This window comes from Mycteria americana, chromosome 7, assembly GCF_035582795.1.
Source record: "Mycteria americana isolate JAX WOST 10 ecotype Jacksonville Zoo and Gardens chromosome 7, USCA_MyAme_1.0, whole genome shotgun sequence".
NCBI classification, from domain to species: domain Eukaryota; kingdom Metazoa; phylum Chordata; class Aves; order Ciconiiformes; family Ciconiidae; genus Mycteria; species Mycteria americana.
Window position 1 is genome coordinate 21,529,746 of NC_134371.1, and position 24,459 is coordinate 21,554,204.

Below are 24,459 nucleotides of genomic sequence, written 5' to 3' on the forward strand. Positions count from 1 at the left end.
GCTGGCTGCAGCCCAGCACGGCACATCGGTCCCTTCCGTTGACTGCTCAGAGGCTGGCTGATGTTGGGCTTTTTTCTGTTTTTCTTATTGTACTGAAGAATTGTGTGTTTTCTTCAGAAATTAAGCTCCCCATGTTACTTTTGAATAGATAGCAAGATGTATACCTTGCTTCATTATTAGCAAATCACAGTGTTAATCTCTTTATAGCACTGTGTGTGTGCATGGAACACCTTTTTTAATCGCCCAAATTTCAGTTGTTTCAATGTCTGCCTAAAAAATAGAAAATGTCTTGCTTTAATTTCTCATGTCCACTTATAATCTGTAATATGGCAACGGTATGGTCAGGTGGCATCTATGAGCTCTAATAGCTTTTGCGAGGTTTGTTTGCTCACGTTTCACCTAACCGGAGCAGTCTGGGTTATGCATAGGTGTTGCACCGTGAGCTCTTGGGTGTCAGTCACTGGGAAAGGTAATTAAAGGATGATGCCAGGAGCTCACTGGCACGCAAACTCCAAAGGGCAAGAGACAAAGGGCAGGTAACTGGCTCTTGGGTGGACTCAAGTTAATTACTATAACGGCATCACAGGCAGTATAACGAATGAAACAGCATTGTGCGCTCCAGGGAGTCTGGTGCACCAAGGGGTCCTGCACCCCATGCTGGTGCCCAAGGCAGGAGCTGGGAATGAAAAACCTCATGGGAAGTAACACAAAGAGGTGCTGAGCACCCTACTGCTATCCCATTGTAGCAGTGCAAAGGGTCCTTTCATCCCAAATCCTGGAACAACTACAAGGGCAGAGACTGTCTTTGGCCAGTGGGACTGGAGGGCTCAGTACCCAGTAGGACCAGGTCCCATGACAGAAGATGATGGATTTTGAGGTCAGCACCCCAATTCTTATGTAGTTGTGATGGGAGTGACCTTGAGTTACTAACAGATTTGGCTGTAAAAGAGGCATTTGGCAGGAGTAGGTAGTACCTTGGAAAATCAATCACAGAAAAAATATCTGGTGAAAAATGTAACCTTTTTTTATTGACTGAAGTCTGGAAAATGAAGGAAAAAAAAAAAAGAAAAAAGTCAGCACTCTTAGTTTTCTTTCACAAAACCCCAGCAATCTTCTGCAAAGTATAAGTAATTTCTAGAGGAAATGGAGTATTCAATGACAAAATTCAATATTCTGTTTAAAAAAAAAAAAGTCTGGAAATATTTTGGCCATTCCAAGTCCTGAGAGCGATAAATAGAGATGATCGTATAACTCAGTTTAGCTCTATAGTAGGTAAAAGTGGCTTGAGGGGTGGTCTGGCTGCAGCTGTGGGTTTAAGAAGAGATGATAGCCTTAATTTCCAATAGAGACTTTGGGGACTGTAATGTTGACATTGAGATGAAACTATCTACACAGCTTGCTCTGTCAGTATTTGTCTGGTTTGAATCAAGGATGTATTAATTCAGGTGCTAGAACTAGTTGAGAGACCTAGGAAATGTATTAAAATATTCTCAATTTTTTTACCTTAAGTATCTGTACTACAACTTTTTTTTTTTTCATCCAAAATGTTTTAGCTGTTCTACGAGTTGGTCAAAACCCAGTGAAGCAATGCAGAGCTGTTTTTGAAAAATGCTTGTCAGCTTTTTCCGTCTTAGTATGCCCAGTGAGTTTGATCAGCTTATATAACTTTAGGCGTTTTGTTTACATGCTGTTGTTGCAAAGGATTGAGCCAAATAAAATGTATAGATTTTTTTTTTTCCCTTTCCTTCTGAAGAATCCACACTGCCTACACGGTGAAAGATTGCTGACAGCTCAATTATTTGTAGTGCTTTAATCCGCTAATACAGTCTCATTATTTATCCAGAGACTCCTTCATTTGCTTTATTTAATTTCTCAGCTGACAAATTCTATCTCTCAGGATACTCAATGTTTTCAGTCTTAATTGGTTACCGATCGGCTCTTCCATCAGCTGATACTGGCTTGAAGACACAAGAAGTCTCTGTTAATCTAAGAAGCCTCTGTTTCTTAGTATCTTCTGGGATTTGTACAAGAGAGATTTAGCTTTCCTCTTAAGTCTCCTTGTTTTTTATATTAAAATGTTGCCTAAAATATCAACTTCCTAAGGGTTGTTCAGAGCAAACCTCCTTTGGATTTGAGTATTTAGTTTCCTTCACATTTTTCTAAATTTAGGAGACAAAGTTGTTCTTTTTTTGAGTCCTCTGGAAGTTTTTCCTTGAAGTCTGCTGCTGTTCTTTTACGTGAGAAGACAAGATGTTGCAATGCTTAAATACAGTACTCATGTTCGCAGCATTACACGGATGCTCCCGGTGGGAAGGGTTGGAAAAGCCCACAGATGTGGGCACTTGCGAGGGACCTGCTTGTGACTCCTCTTTGTGCTTTTCAAAAAACCCTCCTCTCTGAGTCAATAGGCTGTATTCAGAGAGATGGTCCAGGGTGACTCAGAGTCCAGTGACAGTGGGATTGTACAGGTTCATGCTGGAGTGCTTTGTCATGCCTGGGGTTATCACAGTGCCGGCTCCCTCTTGCTGAACTCCTTCCCTGGATCTGCTGGGAACGATGGGAGAGATTGAGCAAGGGCCACAGCTTGCCTGGATCAAGCTTTGCTCTTATCCTGGTGGAAATGGCAGAGTAGCCCTTTGAGGCCAGTGAATAGAAACCGTACTAAGTCAGCAAGGCAGTCTTGTCTTCGTGGGGAAAACCAGCAATTTAACCTTTATTTAGTCATTAAACCTGAGCTAACCCTTATGTGGGCACCAGCCTCTGAAAGCAGAGGGAAAGGTCCCACAGGCTAGATGAGTGTTACCAAATAGCATTTTTGTTGTTGTTGGTTTTTATTTCAGGTAGTGCGGTTGCTCAAGTAAATCTGGTTGAGGGTCTGGCTTGCCCTGGTCTGTGTGACTGAGTCGGGAGCAGGGGGTCTGTTTTTCTGCCCTCCCTTGGGCAGGTTTCCTGGGCTATACATGCCCATGTGTGTGCACTACCTGTACAATAGAATCTGAGTGCTAACTGCAGTTCCTTTATATTTAGTTTACACCATTAAATAATAATGTTGTTATTATTTATAACAACCCTAATTCCCAGTGCAAATTTACAGCGGTGAAACTTGAGAGTGGGATCAGGCTCACATGCAAAGCTGTTAAGTACTGTAATGTTACTTGTATCAACAAAACAAATCTCTTTTTGGAAGAGGAGGTGGGGGAATAAGAAGAGATTTTTTGTAGTTGTATTTGCAGTTTCCTCTTCCCTTCCTTTCACTCTAGAAATTCTTTATCCTTTCATGCACAGTTGAGAATTAGCCATTTATTCTAGTGCTGGCGATGCAGTCTTTGATATTTAAAATGGAATGTGTTCCTTTTTGATGCTCTGTGGTTTTGAATGAAGTACATGCTAGCAGGTTAATGGTGCAGAACAGTTAGACACTGACCATTTTTTTTTCCTTTCCATATTATTTCATCATTCAAAAAAAAAAAATTAAAAAGAGACTGTGAACTGTGTATTGTTTGTGCAGTGAAATTGTTTTCACAGTGTTGTCATTCTCTTCTAAGTTGAAATCGTTGAATAGCTATGAGCTGTCACATTTTTTGTAAGTTATAACCGCATCAAGCTGTGCTGACAAAATGTCCCTGCATAACTGTTAATATGCATTGTCATTTTAAGCATGAAACAGTTTAGCTAATGATTTATCTCTTATAATGCAGCACTTGGGGCAGCTGTATGATTTGTCTCTTTAGCAAGTCAAGTAATTTCTTTAACAAAATGTTAAGCACAGATGGGCCATAGGCTGTCAGTTAACCATTATTGTGCATGCATCTGCTTGCCTTCAATGCACTGTTTTATGTATTCAGCCACTTACTTAGGCACAGCTCTCTGAAAAGCGGAACCTACTCTGATTGGCAAATAAAATGTTCATTTGTCTCTTCTTCCTATTGTTTTGTTTTGGTAACACATGTCAGCAGCTCAATTACCCAGTTCATTAACAGCTCCCAATGGACACGATGGCCAACCCATGATAAGGAGGGCGATTGTGGCACATATGGTCAATAATAGCCTGTCTCTTGGTAATTGTAAATAAAAGTCACTGTTGGCCATTTCCTTTTACTGCAGCTACTGTTTTCCTTTTCACTTCGCTGTACAAAGCACGCTTCTCTATGTGAATCAGCCCAAACAAAATAAAAATACCATCCACTTCTCTCGAAGATCACTTTTATCACTGTTGTGGTGGTTGTTCCCTCTCTGTGCCGACTTTCCAGTTTAGAGCTCACAGGAGATGGGGTTGCTCTTTTCCAATTCCAGTAACCGATTAATTACTCCTATTAATCAGTTTACTTAAACAGCAACATATTTTCTCCCCATTTCTCTCATTCTCTCACTGCAGACTTCTGTAAAGTGCCTGTGGAGTTTAAAAAAAAGCCATTTACAATGTTTTTGTAAGTATGCCCTTTGCAAATAGCAGCGGTTTTCAAAGGAGTAATTGAAGTGTGACTTAATCCTTGTTAGATAAGCAATATTCATGTCTGGAACAGAGGCTTGCTTTTTGGTTTCGTTTCTTGTTTTTTAATATATCATAGTCAAAATGATGGTAGAAAGGGTTAAAAGCAATTTTACTACTTGTGATTATTTCACATCGTACTAGGTTTTCTGTTGCTTTCTAGCAAGATTGAGAATTTTCTCATATATTTGCTGATCCCAAATTTTCACTTTTAACAGGGAAATAGGAGTATGTAGCAGCATTAGTATGTTTTATCTTAATCCCACCGAGAAATCTTGTGTGGCTTCTTATTTTGTTCTTTATGTTTTTTTGAAATTTGCTTTTTGTTTTCCTCTCAGAGAAGAGGAGTCCAACTGCTAACAAATTTTGCTGTGACCTAACGGGGTGAAACTTGGCGTGCCTGAATCTCCCCACTGTCCTTTTCCCCTGTTAATGGTGAAGCACAGAAAGCGAACAGTGAATTGGATAAAATTGCAGCTCTGAGTCCTGGTAAACTTGCCAAAAGTGCTTTGGTGGGAGCACCACAACCTAAAATTTAGGGGTGCTCTTCTGATCTTGGGAGCGTGCTTTATCTTAAATAAACATGGCGTTCAGTTGTGGCGTCTTAAACAGCTCACAGGTGGCTGAGGGGTGACTCCAGACCCCCCGAGCTCGTACCCTGCTGCCTGCCATACTCATAACTAATCTGTAGTCTCCACCCAGGGCTGTGGGCACTTGGGGAGTTGTTGAGTGTCAGAGTTTATTTGTCCTGTTTTGATTAGCACAGACCTGGCAGGGCGTATTTTCTTTTTAATGGCTCCTTGCTGTGACAGTGAGGTTTCGGGAGGAGGAGAGGGGAGCCTGGCGTCACGTTTCCCCAGGCAAATACAGCGAAATGAAGGGCTGATGCACTGGGCGGGAGGTAGTTGGTCGGCTCCAGAGTCTTCATTATATTTGGTATGCAAATATGAGCCTGCCCCTAAACGGGACTGCTCAGAGGGAAGGGGAGAGGGGGGCTGTTAGTAGGAAATCAAGATGCCGTTTTATTTTCCTGTGGGCTTTATTTTGAGGAAAGAAAGGACGCCTGACGTGTTTCTAGTCTGCCGACTGTTAAAACGCCAGCTGCTGAAAGCCTCCCCCAACACAAACAAGGGTCCAGGGAGGAATGCGCTGCCGGCCACCTACCACTGCTCCCAGCCCTCGCAGCAAGCCAGTGCTGGAGGTTTATTTAGCGAGTGCCTGGGGTGACTCTGACGGCCCATATCCCGATGGCACAGTTTTCCCGTCTCTCCCTCATTTTCCTCTTTAATTCATCCACAATACGATGGAGGGTTGCGTTTGAGCCCCCTTACCTCTGGCAGGGAGAGGCGGTCTTGGAGGGCCGCCTCCAGGTGCGGGGTTCGGGGAGGGGGTAGCTTGGATTAACCCCTGCTGTGCATCCCCTTCACCCTGGCTGCCCTCCCCGGCCCCCCGGCCCACCGCCCCCCTCGTCCGCAGCAGCCTCCTTTGTGCCTCCCGCATCCTGCCAGGCAGGTGTCAGAGCCCTGAATGCGGGCAAAGGCCCTGCTGATGGATACCACAGATGGAGCGTGGAAATCGGCCGAATAGGCCTCAGCCACAGGCCATTTCTTAGGACCCAACAAAAGCCGCCAAATAAGTCAACAAAAATCCTAAAGATCACAAAGAGAAAGTGTCATTTGTCATTTACTGTGCGTTTGTGTGGGGGTAGCGGCCCTGCTGCACTCCTCGCCTGCACCCGAGTAAACACGGAGGAGGTCACTCGCGTCTCTTTGGGCATGAAAGGCTGCGGGGATCAGGCAGCCGTCGGCAGCCCGGCGGTACCCGCTGCCTCCCGGTGCAGAACACCCCGGTTAGCCCCAAAGCTGGGGATGCCCTGGCCGCAGCCCTAAGTAATAGAGATGTGGCACGAGGGGAAGAGCCTGTGAAATTAATCTTGCATAAATAAAGAAATGGGAAGATCCGGGGAGGGCAGCTAGCAAATAAAACCGCCGCCAGAACCCTCCCTAGCCTTTGGTATGTTGTTTTTTTTGGTCTTATTTTAGCGAGATCTGCGGCTAGACAGAATTTATCTAGGGCAGACCCAGGCTGTTATGCTTAGAGGAAGAGGCTGTGTAATATTGTATTAAAAAATTTCACAGTGACTGAAGGATTGCCGGAGAAGTTGTGCCCTTGCCGGTTGCAGAAAGATAACCTCTCTGCCTGCGTTTGTCAGGTGCGCTGTGCTGCAGCCGTAATGTATGGGTTTTAAATGGTTGTCATGTTTTTGTTATTTAATTATTCAAATGAAATGTCTTGCTGAGAGGAAGAACAACCCACAGAATGACCTCTTGTGCGTTATTTTGTTGTTCGGTTTTTGCCCTGACGTGTCTGTCTATGGTGTTTGGAAAAGGGATGGTTGCAGAGCTCCAGGTGACCGAATGCCTTTGACACTGGGCAGCGGTTTTTTGCATATCATGGTGATAACCGGCATGCAGCATTTCCTCAGGCCACCAGACAGGTCACGAGGGGTTAAGGGACAAATAATTTCTCTTTAATTCTGTAATTTCTTCTTTAATTAAACTTCATGGCTCAGCTACTGGTAGTGCTTTTGGCTGCCTCCCCCATTTTGAGCTGTGCAGTAAGCAGGGTACCGGTGATCCCGAGGAGTCTGGCCGGGGATCTCCCAGGACACTGGTGAGTCTCCTTCTTTCTCCTATTTATAGCTCGAGGGGTTGGAGTATTAAGATCATTAGGACGACTGTAAACAGTGATATGCATGTTGTGTGTCTGTGGAGGTGATGGAGATAGAAATAACCCAGCTAAAATCTGACCACCTTTACCTGCGCTGAATAGTATCTTGGAGCTCGGTGGATCTGTTAGTGAGATACTGCTTAGCAAAAGGGCAATACACCATGGCTATTGAGCACATATAAAATAAATACTGCTTTTTTAAAGGCTAAGGTATGTCCAATTTATGTGCCTAGCCAATACTCTGGCTTCTCACCTATATAAAAGTCTAATAATGGTATTTTAATAGAAAAAAATAAGACTAAAAACTTCCTTGAAATTAATAATATTTAAGAAGACTTTGTAAGAAATAAAAATAATGCAGTTTGTAGTACAGACAGGTAGCTGTCATTTGAGATTACATTTGTCTGATTTTAATACTGCAGATCAGACAAGACAAAGGAACTCAATATTTTCAAGAAAGTTGCACGTAGCAGCCAGGCCTGGCAAAGGGTAACACCAATGAAATCAGATATGATTATGATAGATATGAAAGCCATTTCATTTGATATATGTTTTCTCCCTACTTTCATTTTATTACTTTCTCTCTAAATGTTTGCACTTGATTAGATGTATTGTCCTGGACTCTTAGATACTTTGTTCAGTTTTTTCTGACTGGTTTACCTTTGTGCCTTTCATATACTGCTTAATGAAATGGAAAGCTAAAATGAAAATGAAATTAAGTCAGTGTTTCAGTTCTGCATTCTCATTGCTGCATGAATGCAAGGTGCAGGGAAACATCACAAGATTTTGCTAAGTCTTTGTAAAGCATTTTTAGAAAGGTCATTATAGGCCTCCTGATACTTCCCACCCAGTTGGTGAGGGAATTCACTTCAGAAATTTAGCGATAAATATCCACTTTAAATTGCACAGTTTAAACTGGGTTTTTAAAGGCATATATGTAGATGTTTGAAAATGTTCCATACATACACGTAGAGCCTGAAAGAGAGTATTGAAAGAGTTCCTGAGACCTAAGAATTTGAAAGAATTCCTGAGACCTGAGGATTTGCCCTTTTTTTTTTTTTTTTTTTTTTTAAACTTATTGTACGCAATTGAAGGCAACTTTTGTCAGAGAAGTTGTCTCCAAAAGGGACCTTCCTGAGCTCTGTTTCAGATCTTACCACATCAGGTATGGTCAGAGTGCAGTGCTAGCCAGTATGACTGTGCTAGCATGGCTGGTGTGCTCTCCTCCACTAGTCTAGCTTGTCAGCAATAGCTGTTCTGCTTAAGGTGGGTGATTTGTATCTGAGGCTAACATAGGGAAACTATATTTTAAATATCCTATGTTTCTTTTTATTCTTGAACAGCAGCATGAAGCCATCCTGGAGGGTTGTAACTTGGCAGTTGCTGAGGAAGGCAGGTGTCACTGATTTGCTTGGGACCCCAACTGAGAAGATTTGGGATTTGTCACTAGTTCAGACAATGTGTTATGTTCTTTTTGGGATACCCCAGATTGCCTGTTTAATAAGGAATGAACCTGAACTGTTTGGGATAGGATGTTTGTGCTGATTCCCCTTTGTTCTCACGGACAATATTCTCAAGAACCAGAACAGCTTAATCCAGTCTTACTTGGGGCAAAACTTCCATGCAAGTAAGAGACTCAGGGAATTGGATGTTTTCACAGTGCGTTAATGCTGAGCTCTATGGGAGTTTCTCCTGATGTCCTGCATATGTTGGATCCAAAGTATTCATGGTGTCTGGACAACGAAGATAGCTTTCACATAAGAGCCTCTGGTCTAGCAGTAATTGTTCTTTTTTTGGTATGCAGAAATTCATAAACTCTTCAGCTGAGATGTCTGAAAAAAGCACTTTGTCTTTCTCATGCTGTAAAACCAAGTAAACAGATTAGGTGTATTTATTAGTTCAAACAGCTTGAGTGAAATTGGAAATGTAAGATAGCTAGAAATGAACATGGTGGGGGGTTTTAGCTGGAGCTTGAGAAACAGTGATTTCTTTCTGGCTTTGTGTTCTCAGTTACTTCCAAATAAATCATGTTAAGAAGATTATTTTAAATCAATGTCTATATCAATAATTTATTTGGAATTATTGAAGTCGTAGAAGCAATACTTGTATTTCAATTGAATGAGCAGTTTCAGCATCACTGGGGAGTGTCTGCCCTCTTTAGGTGGTTTCCCTTGAAGACTCAGGCAAGAAGGAAGGCTTGTCGCCTGGGACAGCAGCTGATGCAAGTGAAGACTGCCTTTGGAAGTCTACTCCTTTGGTTCATTACTATTTGTTGGAGAAAGAGAATGTGGTCAGGTACTGGAAGAGGCTTTGCTGCCTCCACGGCTATAGCTATGGGTTCAGCTGTGGCTGGGCTGTAGCTGGAGTTCACTTGGTTGCCAGGGAGCACAGGGGAAACAAGCAGTGATGCCAGGAGCTGTGTGTGCGTGGGTGTGTGATCTCGCTCCGTCCATGTCCCTGAAACCCAGTAAAAGTTTCAGTTCTGATTTCTCTTTAAACTGCTGATCACAAGAGTTGGTAACCCCTTCCTGGGTCATGGACATGCTGTATGGGGTCTGTTTCTTGCTGACTTTCCTTAAGTACTGACTCGGGGTATAGTGTGAGGGCCTCTTGGTCCAACACAGCCTGGTGGTTTTGCAGTCACATCCTGGACTGTTGCCTGGAGGCTGAGCATCAGCACATCTGCATGTAGACATGCTCTGTGCTGGAAAACCTCCCAAGGTTAGGAGGAATAATGATGAAACCTTAGGTGAAGGAAGCATGTAGTCCGTGTATTTCAGCTCTGGTCATCGCATATGCTGGAATCAACTCGCTTTAGTAACTGGAAGAGTCAAGTCAAACTATTGCTCTCAGCTATTCTTACAGGACTTCTCTGTGCAACATGTCTCAATTTTTTTTTTTTTTAATATTAACATTAACACTTGTCTGGCCTGTCTTAAGGTTACGTTAGGTGGTCCTAAGACAGGCAAGTAAGTTGCAAACAAGTGGGAATGTTTAAATGTGCTGAGATATACTAACACAAACATGTGTAAAATACTGTTCAGAGTGTAGGACAAATAATACACATGACATGAAGTAAATATTTGATTGTGTATGAGAATTGGTTTCTTCAATAGCGCTCCCCATACCATTGTAATAACTTCCATAACCATTTCAGCAATAAGGTTTTAGTGATGGATCTACAGGGAAGGTCTCATGAACATGTGTCTATAGAAACATGTTAAGAAGATTTGAAATGTTTAAGTTACAACATGCACTCCAGTGTGACAAATATTTGTACTTGTTCACTAGTTCAGGGAAAGGAACAAGGCTGTGTTGCTTGTCTGATTGCTTGGGACTAAGCAGTACTTCTCAAGTTTTAAAAACACTTGCAAACTGCTGGAGAAGTTAAAACAAAGAAATCAAATAATTCATTTACTCAGAAAGATTGCTAGTAGTCCTTAAATATTCTTGTGCCAGCAAAAGGTTCTAAACTCATAGTTGAACTTTTGACAATTATTTATTTGAGCACACTTGCACAATGTAACATTTAATTCTAATTCGTTTCTCACTTTTTTGAAGTTTGCCAACTCAATTCTGAGTTATGGGGAAAAAGAAGCTTTTCCATATAAGATGATGTCATTGATTGATCCAATATTTTGCTTTTTCTTTTCTTCAAATAAAGCTAATTTTTGTCTTTATTTTTTTCTTTTTTGAGCATCAGCACCCCAGTCTGATGAAGGCTCTGACATCGATTCTGAACCAGATTTGCCTTTAAAAAGAAAGCAGCGTCGTAGCAGGACAACCTTCACAGCAGAGCAGCTGGAAGAGCTGGAAAGAGCTTTTGAGAGGACACACTACCCTGATATTTATACCCGGGAAGAACTTGCGCAAAGAGCCAAACTCACAGAGGCTCGTGTCCAGGTATGTATTTAAAAGCTGCCTAACAAAGGGAATTTCCTTTTCTGTTAGCGTGTTGGGTCCTTTTATAGTCTCACGTGATCCTACCCTGGAGTAGAAGGAAAACGTGAAGCTACGTTGCTTAAAGCCTTAGGGGTTTTTGCATCTGTACATAGACATTGGTTTTCCAACTGTTTAAAGCAAAAACTGCTTTGAAAAAAGTTTTGCGTTTTCCCCAGTAATAGCACCATACCTACCATGAATATAATACTGAACCTTTGGAGAAGAAGGTCTACTATCCCAGTTTGTTTATTTTATGCATTTGACAGCACTGTGCATATAATCAGGTCAGCTGTTTTACTAGTTTATAGTTATTTAACTGATTTCATCTGTTGTTGTTTGGGTCTTTCAGGCATTAACAGAGGAGAGAAAAACATTTTAAAAAGGACAATGTGTCTGTAGAGCCATGCAAGTGAGCAGGGTTACTGGTGCAGTATCTACAGTTTACTTTTAGGTTAGCTTGTGAAGTTGACTTGATTTTAAACTTTGTAATATCTCTTTTATCCCCACTGTCAGTTTAATTCAAAAGAAAATAAACTCTCAAATAACTGTTAGGTCTTCACAACTTCATGTCGATCTGGATTGTCTAAAACAAACAAGCTAATGTGCTGGAGGAGTAAACTATGGAGTTGATTTAAATTAAAAAAAAAAAAAAAAAAGCATGAACCTGGATTTTCAGATGTGCAAAACTGGGCAAATAACAGCCAAATAATTCTGGAATAAACTGCACCCTGGAGTTCAGGTTCAGACTAGGACTTACTCTGTTTCACAGCACAGAAGCATGTCCTGTGAAATGTTTAATACCATAGGCAGAATCCTCTGCTGCTCTTTCACTACTTGACATCTAAGAGTCATTTGGAAAAGAACGTTCAGTTTAAATCAGCCCAAGTTGCAAGTGTTCGAAAGCAAATGTGCGGTTGGGTGACAAGCAAAATGTTGTAGCTTGTGATCTAACCAACGAAGAGAAATGAGTGGTAATTTGTGATCTAACCAAGGATACAGGTGAATTTGGTTGCTTTGGTGAAACTCTGTTTTTATGTTTTGGCCTTTGAAGCTCAGCCTGAGGCATTCAGACACTGCGAATTGAAATAAGCAATGCAAAATATCCCTCTGACTTTTTAAGACAAGTATGCCTCTTGCACCATGGCTGTATTATTGAGTATCTGTCTTGAAAGGTCCAGACTTTTTCAGTTTTACCGGCTAAATGTTTTTGCGGAAGACTTCACAGTTCTTGTAAGTGTTTGTTATGACTGTGAGAGAAAATCAGATGGATGGATGAATTTTTCTGGAAGGCAAACTCAGTGGTGCATGACTCTTCTTAACATGTTTACTAAGTGAAATGCTTGCAAAACAGCTTCATATATAGACTTGGGCCACATAAGACCAAATCAAGCCCTAGGAATCATCCACGCACAAACATAATAAAGATAACTTCCTACACAAGTTCTGTTAGCAAGACGGATGGGATCTAGGATATGATGTTTTGGTCTATGTTAGCTTCAGTGGAAAAATAACGATAAAATGAAAAAGACCTTGTTCGTGTTTTTCTAAATCAATGACCCACAGCTAGAAGAAAAGCAGAACTCTCATTAACATAACAGCTGTCTTAATGTGGCTTTAACCCTGTGACTTTTTACATTCCTTATGGCTTCCTTGGTTCCCTTGAGACACATCCTGTCTCACACCACTCCTATGATCTACAGCCTCATGAATTCCCCAGTACCTCTGACATATGGATATTTTACCTAACCCAGCATGGAAGAAAGTTCCCAGTCAATCAATGATTAAAATACCAGAACAAAACCTTTCTGGATTAAAGATGAGCTGGGGTTGAAGTAGCCAGCCTGTGGGCAGTTTCCTAGTGCACTCCATCTGTCTGGTACCCTTGAAGCCTGGCAGAGTGATTTAGCAGTGGATTAAGGGATACAGGATTTGCCTTATCAGCATTCAGCACCTCTCTATAGCCCCTTAAAATAGCCACCTATGATGGGCATGAAATAAAAGACAACCTGTGAAAAGAAAGTAACCCTAAGAGACTTGAGGCTGAGAGGGCTGGGTAGCCATACTGATGTAGCATTCAAGCTTTCTTAGTCACACTTCTTTTTTGGTAACAGTATGACAGAGATCAGAGATAGCAAATTTTATATGGATATATACACAAAGATCTCTTTGACTGCTTCCCGATCAAGCATCATCTGAAAGAGCTAGCTCTTTGCAGCCTGAGTCCGGCTGAACCCAGAAAATTTTCTTCTTCTCTGGAGCTGTAAGGACTAATTTTGTAGAGTTGTTTTACATTGTCTAGGAAGTGATTTAATTGATTACAACTGGACCAACCTTGCTATTCCCTCAGTCCCTCTATGTAGCGCTCGCATCTCATGTTTTGTTTTTCCTACCCTGCCGCCCCCATGCTTCCCGTCTCCTCCTATTCCCCAAGGCGGTCTCTGAACACCCATGAAAGGAAGAGTATTAAACTGCCGAATCATCTATTTTCTCACTTTCCCACTGTTGAAGGGCAACTAAATGCATGTTTCTAAGCTGGTTGGTTGGAAGGGGGAGAAAAAGTTGCCTCTGGGCTGAGATCAAACTTAGAACATTTCAGTCCCTAAGGGGAATTTTTTGAAAGCTACAAGCAACTGAAAACAGACTTTACACTGTGAATGTTATTTGTGCACTTAATTGTGGGGACAGGAAAGGCAAAAGGCTTTTGGGGAAAGACATGTTGCAACAAACTCCACATTGCAAGAGTCATGAGATGTGTAACTACAATCATTGCAAATACTTCAGCACTGGGGGTAATAAGGAGTTAAAATGCTCCTTGCTATTTCTCCTGCAGCGCCTTTCCACTCAAAGACGACTGAGTCTTTCTCCCCCGTGTTTGAGCTTAGATGTCATGTGGAGCCAGGACAACCTCTTCTGCTGCCTCTTCCAAAGACATCCAGCTCTTTTTGCACATTAGATGCAGCAGGAAGGGGAAAGTTCTTTGGTCTTGTGCATTCATCAGATACAATTCAGAAATATAAGCGGAGTCCCAAAGGATGACCCTTTATTTAAAAAAAAAAAATAGTAGTAGTACCCTGGGAATGTGAAGTTAGATTCACATATTGTGAGTAAAAATCACAACCATGCAGTGCTTTACTGGTCCAGTTTAAAACCTCCTTAAAACCATCATTAAGTTGCAGTGCAGGCCGTTAAGGTCTATGGCCTATTTTTACTGACTCAATCTGAAGGCGAATTCTAAAAGTGAAATTTTCCCCAGTGTAGATAAAGATCAAAGGCTCTTTCTGAGCTTCAGAGCAGTGGGGTTATGGTTTCTGTAATAAATAGTGCATAAGGAATGAAGTGGGTAGCATCTTTTCTGGCCCCCTTTTGATTCCCACATCAGGCTTATTTTTAGACCTGGATGAACTGGGCGAACTTTGGCAGCAGCTTGGAGCCTGTTTCAGGTTGACAGTGGGAGGTATTTAATTCAGTCTTTTGGTAAAGGATTTTTAAATAAGGTTCAGGTTTGTCCTGTGGCAGGCGGAGGACCAGGAGTCTGCCTTGGCTGATGGGGACTGGCCAGTCAGACAAATCCCGTTGGGCTGTGTGTTGAAGGCAGGCCTCCCCAGTTATCAGAAACGTGATGTGTGAGACTTGCATGTTGGACCATGTCGAGAATCTGCCCCCAGCTGCATGGGATCGTGCGGGGCAGGAGGTCCAGTTGTGAGAAGCGACTGGCATGTGGCCTTCCTGCTTAACCCCAAAGACAATGGGAGAAACTTGTTTGGACTCTTTTAGTCCATGAATAATGGTGAAAAAGCAGGGGAAGTCAGGAAGAATTCTGAAACATGAGTATGTCCTGTCCTGAAAAGACTCTTCTCAGCCAAATCCCGGGTTTAATCTGTTTGCTTGAAAACTTCCAAAAAGAAAAATATTCTTTAACAAATTAGTATGTCTGAAAATTCAGGCAGATCTCTCCAGGCTAATAGGATGGAGTTGAATGTTCTCATGTCAAACTTGTAATCAGCTTGTAAGCTTTTGTAAAAAGCTTATAGCCTCAGCAAATAAGAGAAGTCCCAAGAGCTCAGAAATCTTGAGTAATCAGAATAAGAATGATAAATTTTTTAAGTGCTGTGCTTGCATATTGTTTTCGTTGTTTCACTGTGGTACAGGGAGGGGAAGAGATGGTTTGGAGAAGAAGATAGTGGGGGGAAAGGTGAGAGAAGAAATTATGACTCTTAAGCTAGTAGTAAGGTTTGAAAGCTCTGAAGTCCACTCTCTTAGCTTTAAGTTGCTTCTCAGTAGCAAACAGTGAAAAGCATTCACTGAGAAATCATGGGGGAGGGAGGACCTGTGCCAAAAAAAGTCTTTATTTGCCCTTAGCTCCTCTGAAACGGTTTGAGCTTATATGCTGAACTGCACAGTCCTACAGGGAGATGGGGTAGAGGAATGTGAGACAGATTCAGGAACATTGAAGATGTTTCAGCAGATCTTTACAGTTACTCCTGATGTGGTTTATGGAGAATTTATAGTGCCTTTTTTTGAGGCTGTCGCTCTTGCATCATATATAGGATAAAGAAAGAAAATGCTGTGTGCTTTCTTGTAGTAGATAACCCTGTAATTGCAGATATTTTTTTTTTTCTCCTCCCCCTGGGGTAAAGGAGAAATTCTTATGGGTAAATTAGCCAACTACAAACATATGCAGGCCCAAGAAGACGTTTTTAAATGTAAAGGAAAAGAATGGATGTGATTTTGATTCTCTTTTTCTGGTCCCTGCTGCCTAAGGGCTCAAATTAGTGGTGCTTTAATTTATAAATACACAGTTCAATTTGCTTATTAGTCAATATTTTGCAGAACTAGTCAGTGGCAGTGTTTTAGAAGTATTTGTGTAGGACTGAGTCAAAGTCTTTTCAAAGAAACCTATGAGAGTTCAGTATGTTGGATTGCACTGGGAGGTGGCTGGAAGTCCTCATTCCCTTTGGCACAGCCTAGTGTTTTTTTTGGTCTGGTGTTTTTTTTTCCTTTTTTTTTTTTTTTTTTTAATTTTGTGTATGGTGGTTTTTTTATTTATTATTTTTGTTTGCTCGCTTTAAAAGAACTCTGGTTTCCATCACGTTGGTAATTCTGTGTATCCCAACCAGCATGACTTCCCATCACCATAAAAAACAGCTCCCGGCAGACCCCAGGCGGAGAACCTGCAGCCTTGCTGCGTTCCCACTGGTGGTCACGGCAGGTCGTTCTCAGCTGGTTAGCAGCACCGCTTTGGGATGCTGTGAGGAAACAGGCGTACCCATGGCGTGCTTCTGTGCATACGCAGTAGACCATATTCCTGTGAGGCTGGGGGTGCGTGGATGCCGTAGCAAAGCTGATTTGCCGACTAGTTGTTGCTAAGAAGCAATTCTGTTTCTACTCTTTCGTCTTCCTACGGCTGGTTCCTGGCAGTGCTCTCCCTGGAGCTCATCTGGTAACATGGTGAGCCAGGATGGAAATTCACCCTACTGCAAAAAAAGAAAAGGGAGGGAAAAAGCCTTTTTTCCTTTTTTCCTTGCTGTTTTGTGTTATCTGAATGAACTCCCAGTCAGGTCAGGCCAGCAAGCACTGGTGTCGGCCGTCGGCCTGGTGAGAGGGTGAAAGTGCCTGCACAGAGTGCTCTGAAGGTTGCTGAAGTAAATGTATGTCCAGCATGAACAGGGACTGCAGGACCGGGCACTGGGAGTGTCTTTAGAAGTCACACTGCCGTGTTTCGCAAAGGTAATGGAGTCAACTCTGTCCGGGCTGGTGCAGCACAGCTTCATTAGCAGTTTCCACATTCAGCCTCCCCTCTTCGCAAGACAGTCCCACTGCTTCTGGCACACCCCAAATTCACTCCCTGATGGCACACCCACCAAGGACTCCTGCTTCCAGGATGGTCAGGCTTTATTTTGGACATGTGAATTTTGTGGGAAGGGAGAGGTGGGGAACGGGGGGTTGGGGAGGCAGTTACCATGAAAATACTGTAAGGCAAAAGGGGAAAAAACCAAAAACCCCCTGTCTAAAATTAAAAGTGCTGTTAACAATACATCAGTCTTTTGACTTTGTGTGGTTTTGGCACTCATGCTTGCAATGGTCAGGACTGTATTTAACAAAATATCCCCCGGTTTCCTGCAAAATTCACATCTCGAATGTTTTGCCCTGTTGGTTCAGAGATCTTTTTGCCTTAAAAGCACATAGAGCACTCTGTGTTTATGATCAGACTGTTGAAATGTCAAGGCTAATTACACCAGCGTGTTCCCAAGTGAATAAATGCATCTTTTAAAGAATATCCTGTTGAGATCAACGAAATAAGATGTTGGCATGATCACTTGCAAACTACTTAAAGGAAAAATGATAATAAAAAGCAGGATCTAAATATTGGATCATAGAGATGGGAGAAACCTATTAGTTTACCTCATCCATTCTACATCAGTGTAAAATATTTTTTTTATATTCTGTTGCGGAGTGGTTTCTTTTTTGGTCAGTCCAGTTCCAAATGCTTGAAAAACTGGAGCCTCCAATACTTACTTCCCTTAAAGGACTATTTTTTTTTTCCTTTTGCTCTGAATTTCATCCTCTTCAGTTCTGTTTTTGAGTGTAAATTTTGGACAGACACTGGGGTTCAATTTTGTTTCCAAAACATCTGGGTAATTTACATTCCATCTTTGAAAGTGACATAGAAACTAGGGAGCCAGAGCCTCGCTAAAATGAATGTGACTTGGCTTCTGGTGCAGACATGACTTTTGGGTCCCTCAGACAAGCCATGTTTCCTCTGTCCATGTCTGCATTTGCACAGCACCAAGCACAGTGCTGACCTAATTTAGAGCTCCTGCATGTTACACCAACACAAGTAGATCGTATTCCTTCAGACACAGTACCATTTGTGTAAGAATGCTATATTTTGAGTCGCCAAAATGCAGTAGCTTGCCTATCCACTGCTTTTGCTTCCATGGGGGATTTGGTGTGGCAGTGGTGATTTGAAGTACTATCTAGGGTTGGTCTGCCTTCCACTGAGATCCATGCTGTTGCTGCTGATGGCAACACACAAGATGGATTAGTTCGTCAGATTAAGTAGATGTAGATGGTCTAGAGTTGGTTTTCTGTTATGCCCACTACAGGGTGGCACTTTCTCACAGTGTGACACTTGTGATCTTCACTAGGGGCTGTGTCATACTCGGAGCATCTCTGCATCCAGGTGATGATCACTTCCTTCTCAGAAGGGAGGTTGCGGGAGAACAGAAGCATCCTATGGGGAACCTGCTAGATTTGAATAGGCCGCTCATAAGATGAGGATTTTGTTGTGCTGGTGGAAGTTGAAATTTGCTGAACATAAGAGGACATTGTGTTTAAATCATGTTGGAAATGTACAGACAAAAGAATGTTTCCCCAGGTGTTTACAATATGTTTCTAAGCAGATGCATTGTCTTGTGGTGACTAGATTTATTTCTCAGTCTTGGCTGGATATTTTCAAAAATTTTCAGGATTTCTTTACTTAGCGGTAACAGTGCACATGGATTCTTTGTGATATATGCTGATTTAAAAAATAAAAAAAAAAATTCCTGAACTCTTTCCTGAGAATAAGTCAAGTTAGCCGAATGTAGTCTAAGTGAAATACTATGATTAAAAAATAATAATAAAATAAATCATTTCATTTAACATAGAAAGCATATAACTGCTACTGAATAAAGTTTTGGATCTGACTAATTTTAATAAACATTACATATAATGTAAATAAAATATTTAGGTTTGAGTTATTTAGTTTTGAGTAATTTTTTCTGGACTTTTCAACTCTTTAGCTCTCCCATTTAATTTTATTTGTACTTTTTTCTCCTGTCTTAATGTTACATTATTCTTCTTTGTGTTCTGTCACACACAACATCTGAAATCTGCAATTACCTGGTATGAAATGGGAGTTAAACACAGTTGGAAACCAAATCTCAAGCCATGTGAAAAGGGTGAGGCCATGACAGTAAACAGTAACAATAATAAAAGCTATTGTGTTAAAACATCCAGAATTACAGATTCAGAGCTTCAGTGTGTTCATTTGTAAAAATATGTGATGGTAGGAGCTGGGGTCACACTTATGGTCATTTTAAAGAGAAATTATTTTTAGTATTTTTACAAAGGCTGGTCCAAAGCCTGTTAAAATCAAAGGGAAATGAGTACCTATGTGGATTGGACCTCTGGTGCTTACTGTAAAGGTGTGGGTTGGTTGTGTGTGGGTTTTTTTGTTTTGTTTTGGGGTTTTTTGTGTGTGTGGTTGGTTGGTTGTGTTTGTTTGTTTGTTTTTTTTGTTTTGTTTTGTTTTGTTTTTTAAATGTGCCTCTACCATTCTGTAGTGATGAGTGCATGTGGTATTAGTGGCAATAAGACTCACTCTGCAGTTTTGAATTTGTTCAGAGGGTTTTGGTGAGTTAATTTTGGACTAACTCCAGCGCTAGTCAGGTGCCATCTGCCTTCCTGCTGAAAGTAAGAAGGCAGGGCACATGGCAGAAGGTGTGTGCTGCAGCTGATGGGGCAGCAAGGCAGTGGAGTGGCAGTGGCCGGAGCCCATGAGCCTGGAGCCATGGCTGTGCCAGCAGCATGTGATGTGGATGCCAGTCAAGTAGCACCCATTTAGCATGTCCCAAGTGCATGGGACTGAGGTGGTAATACACAGCCTTGCTTCTGCACAGCCCAGGCAGGTTCCTGCACCCCTGCGGAGTCCCACTTAATTTAATGGGGGTCCAGGTGGCAGCAGAGCTCTGCGGAAGTATGTTCATCGTGGGGCTGCTGTAGGCTTTTTGATACCATTGAGTGTGTCCCTTTCAGGAATGTTTAATACATATCTGCAGTTCTGGAAAAATGCAAATCTATAAAATGAGCCAAAATCTATCTGTAAATAAAAGCATAAAACTTGGCATTAATGCAAATCACTCACTACTGAATTAAAGTTTGGGATCTGACTCATTTTATTAAAGATCTAGGGCTTGAAGGCAAATGCTTACCTGTAGAGGAAACAAAATCTTGTTACCTCATTTTCCTCAGTGAAATCCACTCACATAGTGTAATTTAGTTAGTGTTCCCAAAGCATTTGAAGATCATCAGATAACCCTCTTGACCTGAAGAAGGGAGAGTGTCATGGAGAAAGCCATAGTTAATGACCTGGGTAGGCTAATTACAACATGTGGTTGCCCTTCCCTGCTCCCTCTCTGACCTCCATTATCCTTCCTAAGTGTTCTTTGGCTCTTTAGCAAACCCTCTTCCTCCCTCTTCAGCATGTCTTGCCCCTTTTTCCTTCTCTTTGGTCATCTTCAAAAGATACTGCTGCAGGAGTGTGAGGCTCATGGGCTTTGGGAGACATAAGCAGGTGGAAGGAGTCTGTGAGGAGTAAATAAGAAATTTAGACTTAAATGTCAGTGAGAGAAGCAAAGGGTAAGGAGAGTGGTGAAAAAGGATATAGGTGTCTATAGGATGAGAAAGTAAAAAATATTGCTTCATCTAGACCCATCCTCAACTATTGCTCATTGCAGGTCTCACATCTCTACCCTGGTGCCTTGTCCCTGCTAGCCACTTTCAGAAATGGTTCATGTGGAGGCAGAGGGAGGGTTAGTATGTACAGCAAAAAACCAAGAGAGGGATTTCTGAGGTAGAACAGAGGCTCCATCTATCCTTCTGTCCTAAATCTTAAACTGGAGTGGGAGTGTGTAATTGAGGAGTAGATGTTGTGGCCAAAGGAGGAGGCAGCTGTGTGAACTGAGCATCTCATTCTGAAAAGAGGATGAAGCCAGATCAAACTACATGGTGACAGATGGCCCACATCAGAAACCAGATGGCCCAGTGAGTCCCACCACTCCTGCTATGAAATAGCAAGTGGAGGAGAAGCCCACAGTGTAGTCCAAAATGTTGTTACACCCTTATGTAAGGGCCACCCATGGTTTGTAAATTATGTTACACCTAGAAATCCAGTCTGTGATGGCTGATTCATGGGCTGCTTGCAGGAAGCGTGACAGATCTGTGACCCAACTTGCTTTTACAAATATGTCTACGTGTGGCTCATCAGGTAATGTGCCTCAGCGGCTTTCAGGCCAGACTGCCTTACAGGCTGTGCACATGTACCTTGTAAGATGCTAACACTCAGTTAAGGTCTTATTTAATTGATAGTATGCGTGGATGATCATTGCAGCTGCTTCAGGGTGTACAAGTATGAGTAATTGCTTGTTTACAAACGTGGGTAGCCTCCCTTATCTCAAACAGCCTTTCTTTTCTGTGGTGGTCCACCTCATGGACCTGAGCGCTGTAATCTAGAAGTTGCTCTAAACCTGCCGCAGGGCAGCGTGGATGCACACTGGTCCAGGCACACCTGCTGTGGCTGGTTGCCCGTACAATTTGTGGCATGTATGATCACTATACTATCAATATTAACCTATGTATTTTGCAACTCTTATTATGTCTGTATTTGTGAAGTCTTGCCTCTTCCTTTCTTGGAGGCAATAAGAGCCATCCAAGACTCGGAAAACTTAAAACATGAACTGAGAATGACGTGAAGGAAAGCAGATTTATAGCTAAAATGTCCCACTAATCCAAAAGCCATCTGTTTGGTACCCTGTCCTGGGAACAGATTTCAAAGTGGTTCTGAAATGCTAATCTAGTACGGAAATTCTGATCTAGTGTTAATGTCAAGTTTATTAAGAGATGTTTTGTGCATATGTGAATACATGAAAACTTGCTGGAGGGATTTGTGTGTTTTGTACACGGGGCTTGTATTTTTCAAATTAAAAGCTTAAAGTTCTGTTGATCATTAGGGCAATATAGTATCCCAACATAGAAGTACAAGCACCTTCCAAAAGTGCATTAAGCAATGTCACTAACTTGTCAGCAAATTAAATATAAAGACGATACAATCCAGACCAAATAGCTTTGGCTGGCATTTATCAAATGGAGAGATGTTTTCCCTTTCTCATTAAATCTGGCATAATAAGGATAGCGATTGATAGCTCTTAAAAGTGCTAAAGCTTGAAAGCATTAGTCAGCTTGTTTCTCAGGAGAGGCTGTATTTGAGAGGAAACTAGGGTTTGGGATTCCTGTGTCCTGTCCGTTGAACCATGGAAGTGTGTGCCAAGGGCTGCTTTCTTGTTCAGGAACTCTGAGCCCAGTGTGCATCTTCTGTATCTCTCTTCTCAGACACTGAATGCATTTGAAATACGATGCCATTATTTCTGATGCACCCATATTAAATGTACAAAAGTCAAATGTCCCTAATTAAAACATTTGTAGGTCTGGTTTAGTAACCGTCGTGCTAGATGGAGGAAACAGGCAGGAGCCAATCAACTGATGGCTTTCAACCATCTGATCCCAGGAGGATTTCCACCCAGTGCCATGCCAACTTTGCCAACGTATCAGCTCTCTGAGCCCTCCTATCAACCCACCTCCATACCGCAAGGTACAGTAGCCAACAGGTACTTGGTTAAAATAGTGTTATTGGAGGTTTCCTGTGTTGATCCATTGTAGAAACATTTTCTTCTCTAATGTAGAAAAAGGGGTGTTTGCTAATTTAGGGTCTGAGTCAGTGAGGACATTGCAAGCCTTTTATTTTAAGCATGTAAGAACTCAGGTTTGTTTTGCTGCAAGAAATGGCTGGTTACATGTGAAGGGTGCTAGCTAGAGAAACAGTAGCCTCACGCACACCAGAGGTGCAGTGTTTGGTAAAGCGATGTACACGCTTCCCTACCCTTCCGCTGTGTTGGCCTCTTCTGCTGAGAGTGCCCGGCACGGCGGGGAAGGACGCAGCAGTTGCATTCTGTTGCCTTTGTTGCTTTTGGTGATGGTGCACTGGAAACTTCTGTGAGTACTCAGAATATTTATCTGATGGTGGAAAAAACCAGCTATTTAGACCGTCTTGTTTCACATCAGATAGTAGCAAGTCTCAGTATGGTAAAAATTTGTGTTAACCTTATCAGAAATTCTGTGAACTTTGACGAATTTGGGGAGGCGGGGAACAGAGCTTCAAATCTAGGCTACGCTAGATTTTACTGTTAAAGAAAAACCTTACAGGTGAGTTTTTGTAAGACAAGTTACTGTGCTCTCCTTGCTCCCTCCTTGAGATTTGGATCCCAAGTGTTGGTGGATGTTTTTGCCAGGCCACGTTCTAATTAAGGGAATTTTGCAAGGCCTAGGGCTTCTCCCATCCACTGCTAGGTTTACTACAAATCACGGCACAATTTCCGTGCTGTGACCAGGAGGGGAAAGCCTGTTACAAGTCTTCTAAGCAAATAAAGCTTTTCCTTTTATATATATATATATATATATATATATGTGTGTGTGTGTATATATATATATATATATGCACACACACACATATAGTGTGTATATATAGTGTGTGTATACATATAGTGTGTATATATGTAAAGTATATTATAGCTTATATGTGATATATTTATAAACATAAATTTTCTTTTTAATTTTGCTGTAGCAATTCTGAACAATATGTTCCCACTAAGGATTGTCTGAAAACTGCATGTGTCTGTTGTTATAATTTTTACAGTCTTTTAAGAATTTTTATGTAATTTAACTGGCCAGTTAAATATCTAGCAATATTAAAGACTTACCTTTCTATTTAACCAGTATTTACATGCAGGTCCTGATGCAATTCTGTCAAGTTGAGCTTCACATAATGAACTACTTATGCCAGAAAAAAGGAGGAAAACATATCAACATGTTTCTTTTGCTTCTAGCTGTGTCTGATCCAAGCAGTACCGTCCATAGACCTCAGCCTCTCCCTCCAAGCACTGTACACCAAAGCAGCCTCCCTTCGAATCCAGAGAGCAGCTCTGCCTATTGCCTACCCAGCACCAGGCATGGATTTTCCAGCTATACAGACAGCTTTGTGCCTCCGTCCGGGCCCTCAAATCCCATGAACCCTGCCATTGGCAATGGCCTTTCACCTCAGGTCAGTCCTGTGTTTTCAGACAGAGGATTTGCTGTATACCAGAACCAAAGAGTTTATTCCCTCAGGCCACAGTATAATGAATTGCCAAATTTAAACCATAATGTATTCTTTATACAAGCCACATGATTTCAGTTTGCTAGTTTCCTTCTTTTTTTTATTTTTTCCTCCTACTGGCTGAATCGAGAGTCATAGCTTATATTTAATTTCAAGTGATTTATAATGTAATCATGCAGGCTTCATGTTTACATTCAGTTGTCAAGTGTTTGTAATATACTTCTATTTTCCTGAAGATGCATGGCTAGGTACAGAAAGTAGATCATGTAGTTTTTCTGTAAATAAAATATCTCTTTAAGATAACCTCACCAAGGTTTTACCAAATGGT

At 41.7% G+C, this 24,459-nt stretch overlaps 1 protein-coding gene across 3 annotated transcripts in view; it reads left to right on the plus strand.

Annotated features, from left to right (window-relative positions):
* The window catches only part of PAX3 (paired box 3), an 81,063-nt gene that overhangs the window by 43,523 nt on the left and 13,081 nt on the right, over positions 1-24,459 (plus strand). For 2 of the 3 annotated variants that reach the window (XM_075507372.1, XM_075507373.1), the window contains exons 5-7: positions 10,917-11,122; positions 22,406-22,571; positions 23,863-24,077. In XM_075507372.1, coding sequence (XP_075363487.1) covers positions 10,917-11,122; positions 22,406-22,571; positions 23,863-24,077 — 587 coding nt within the window. The remainder of the gene's footprint in view (positions 1-10,916; positions 11,123-22,405; positions 22,572-23,862; positions 24,078-24,459) is intronic. The other variant, XM_075507374.1, reaches the window with a different exon arrangement.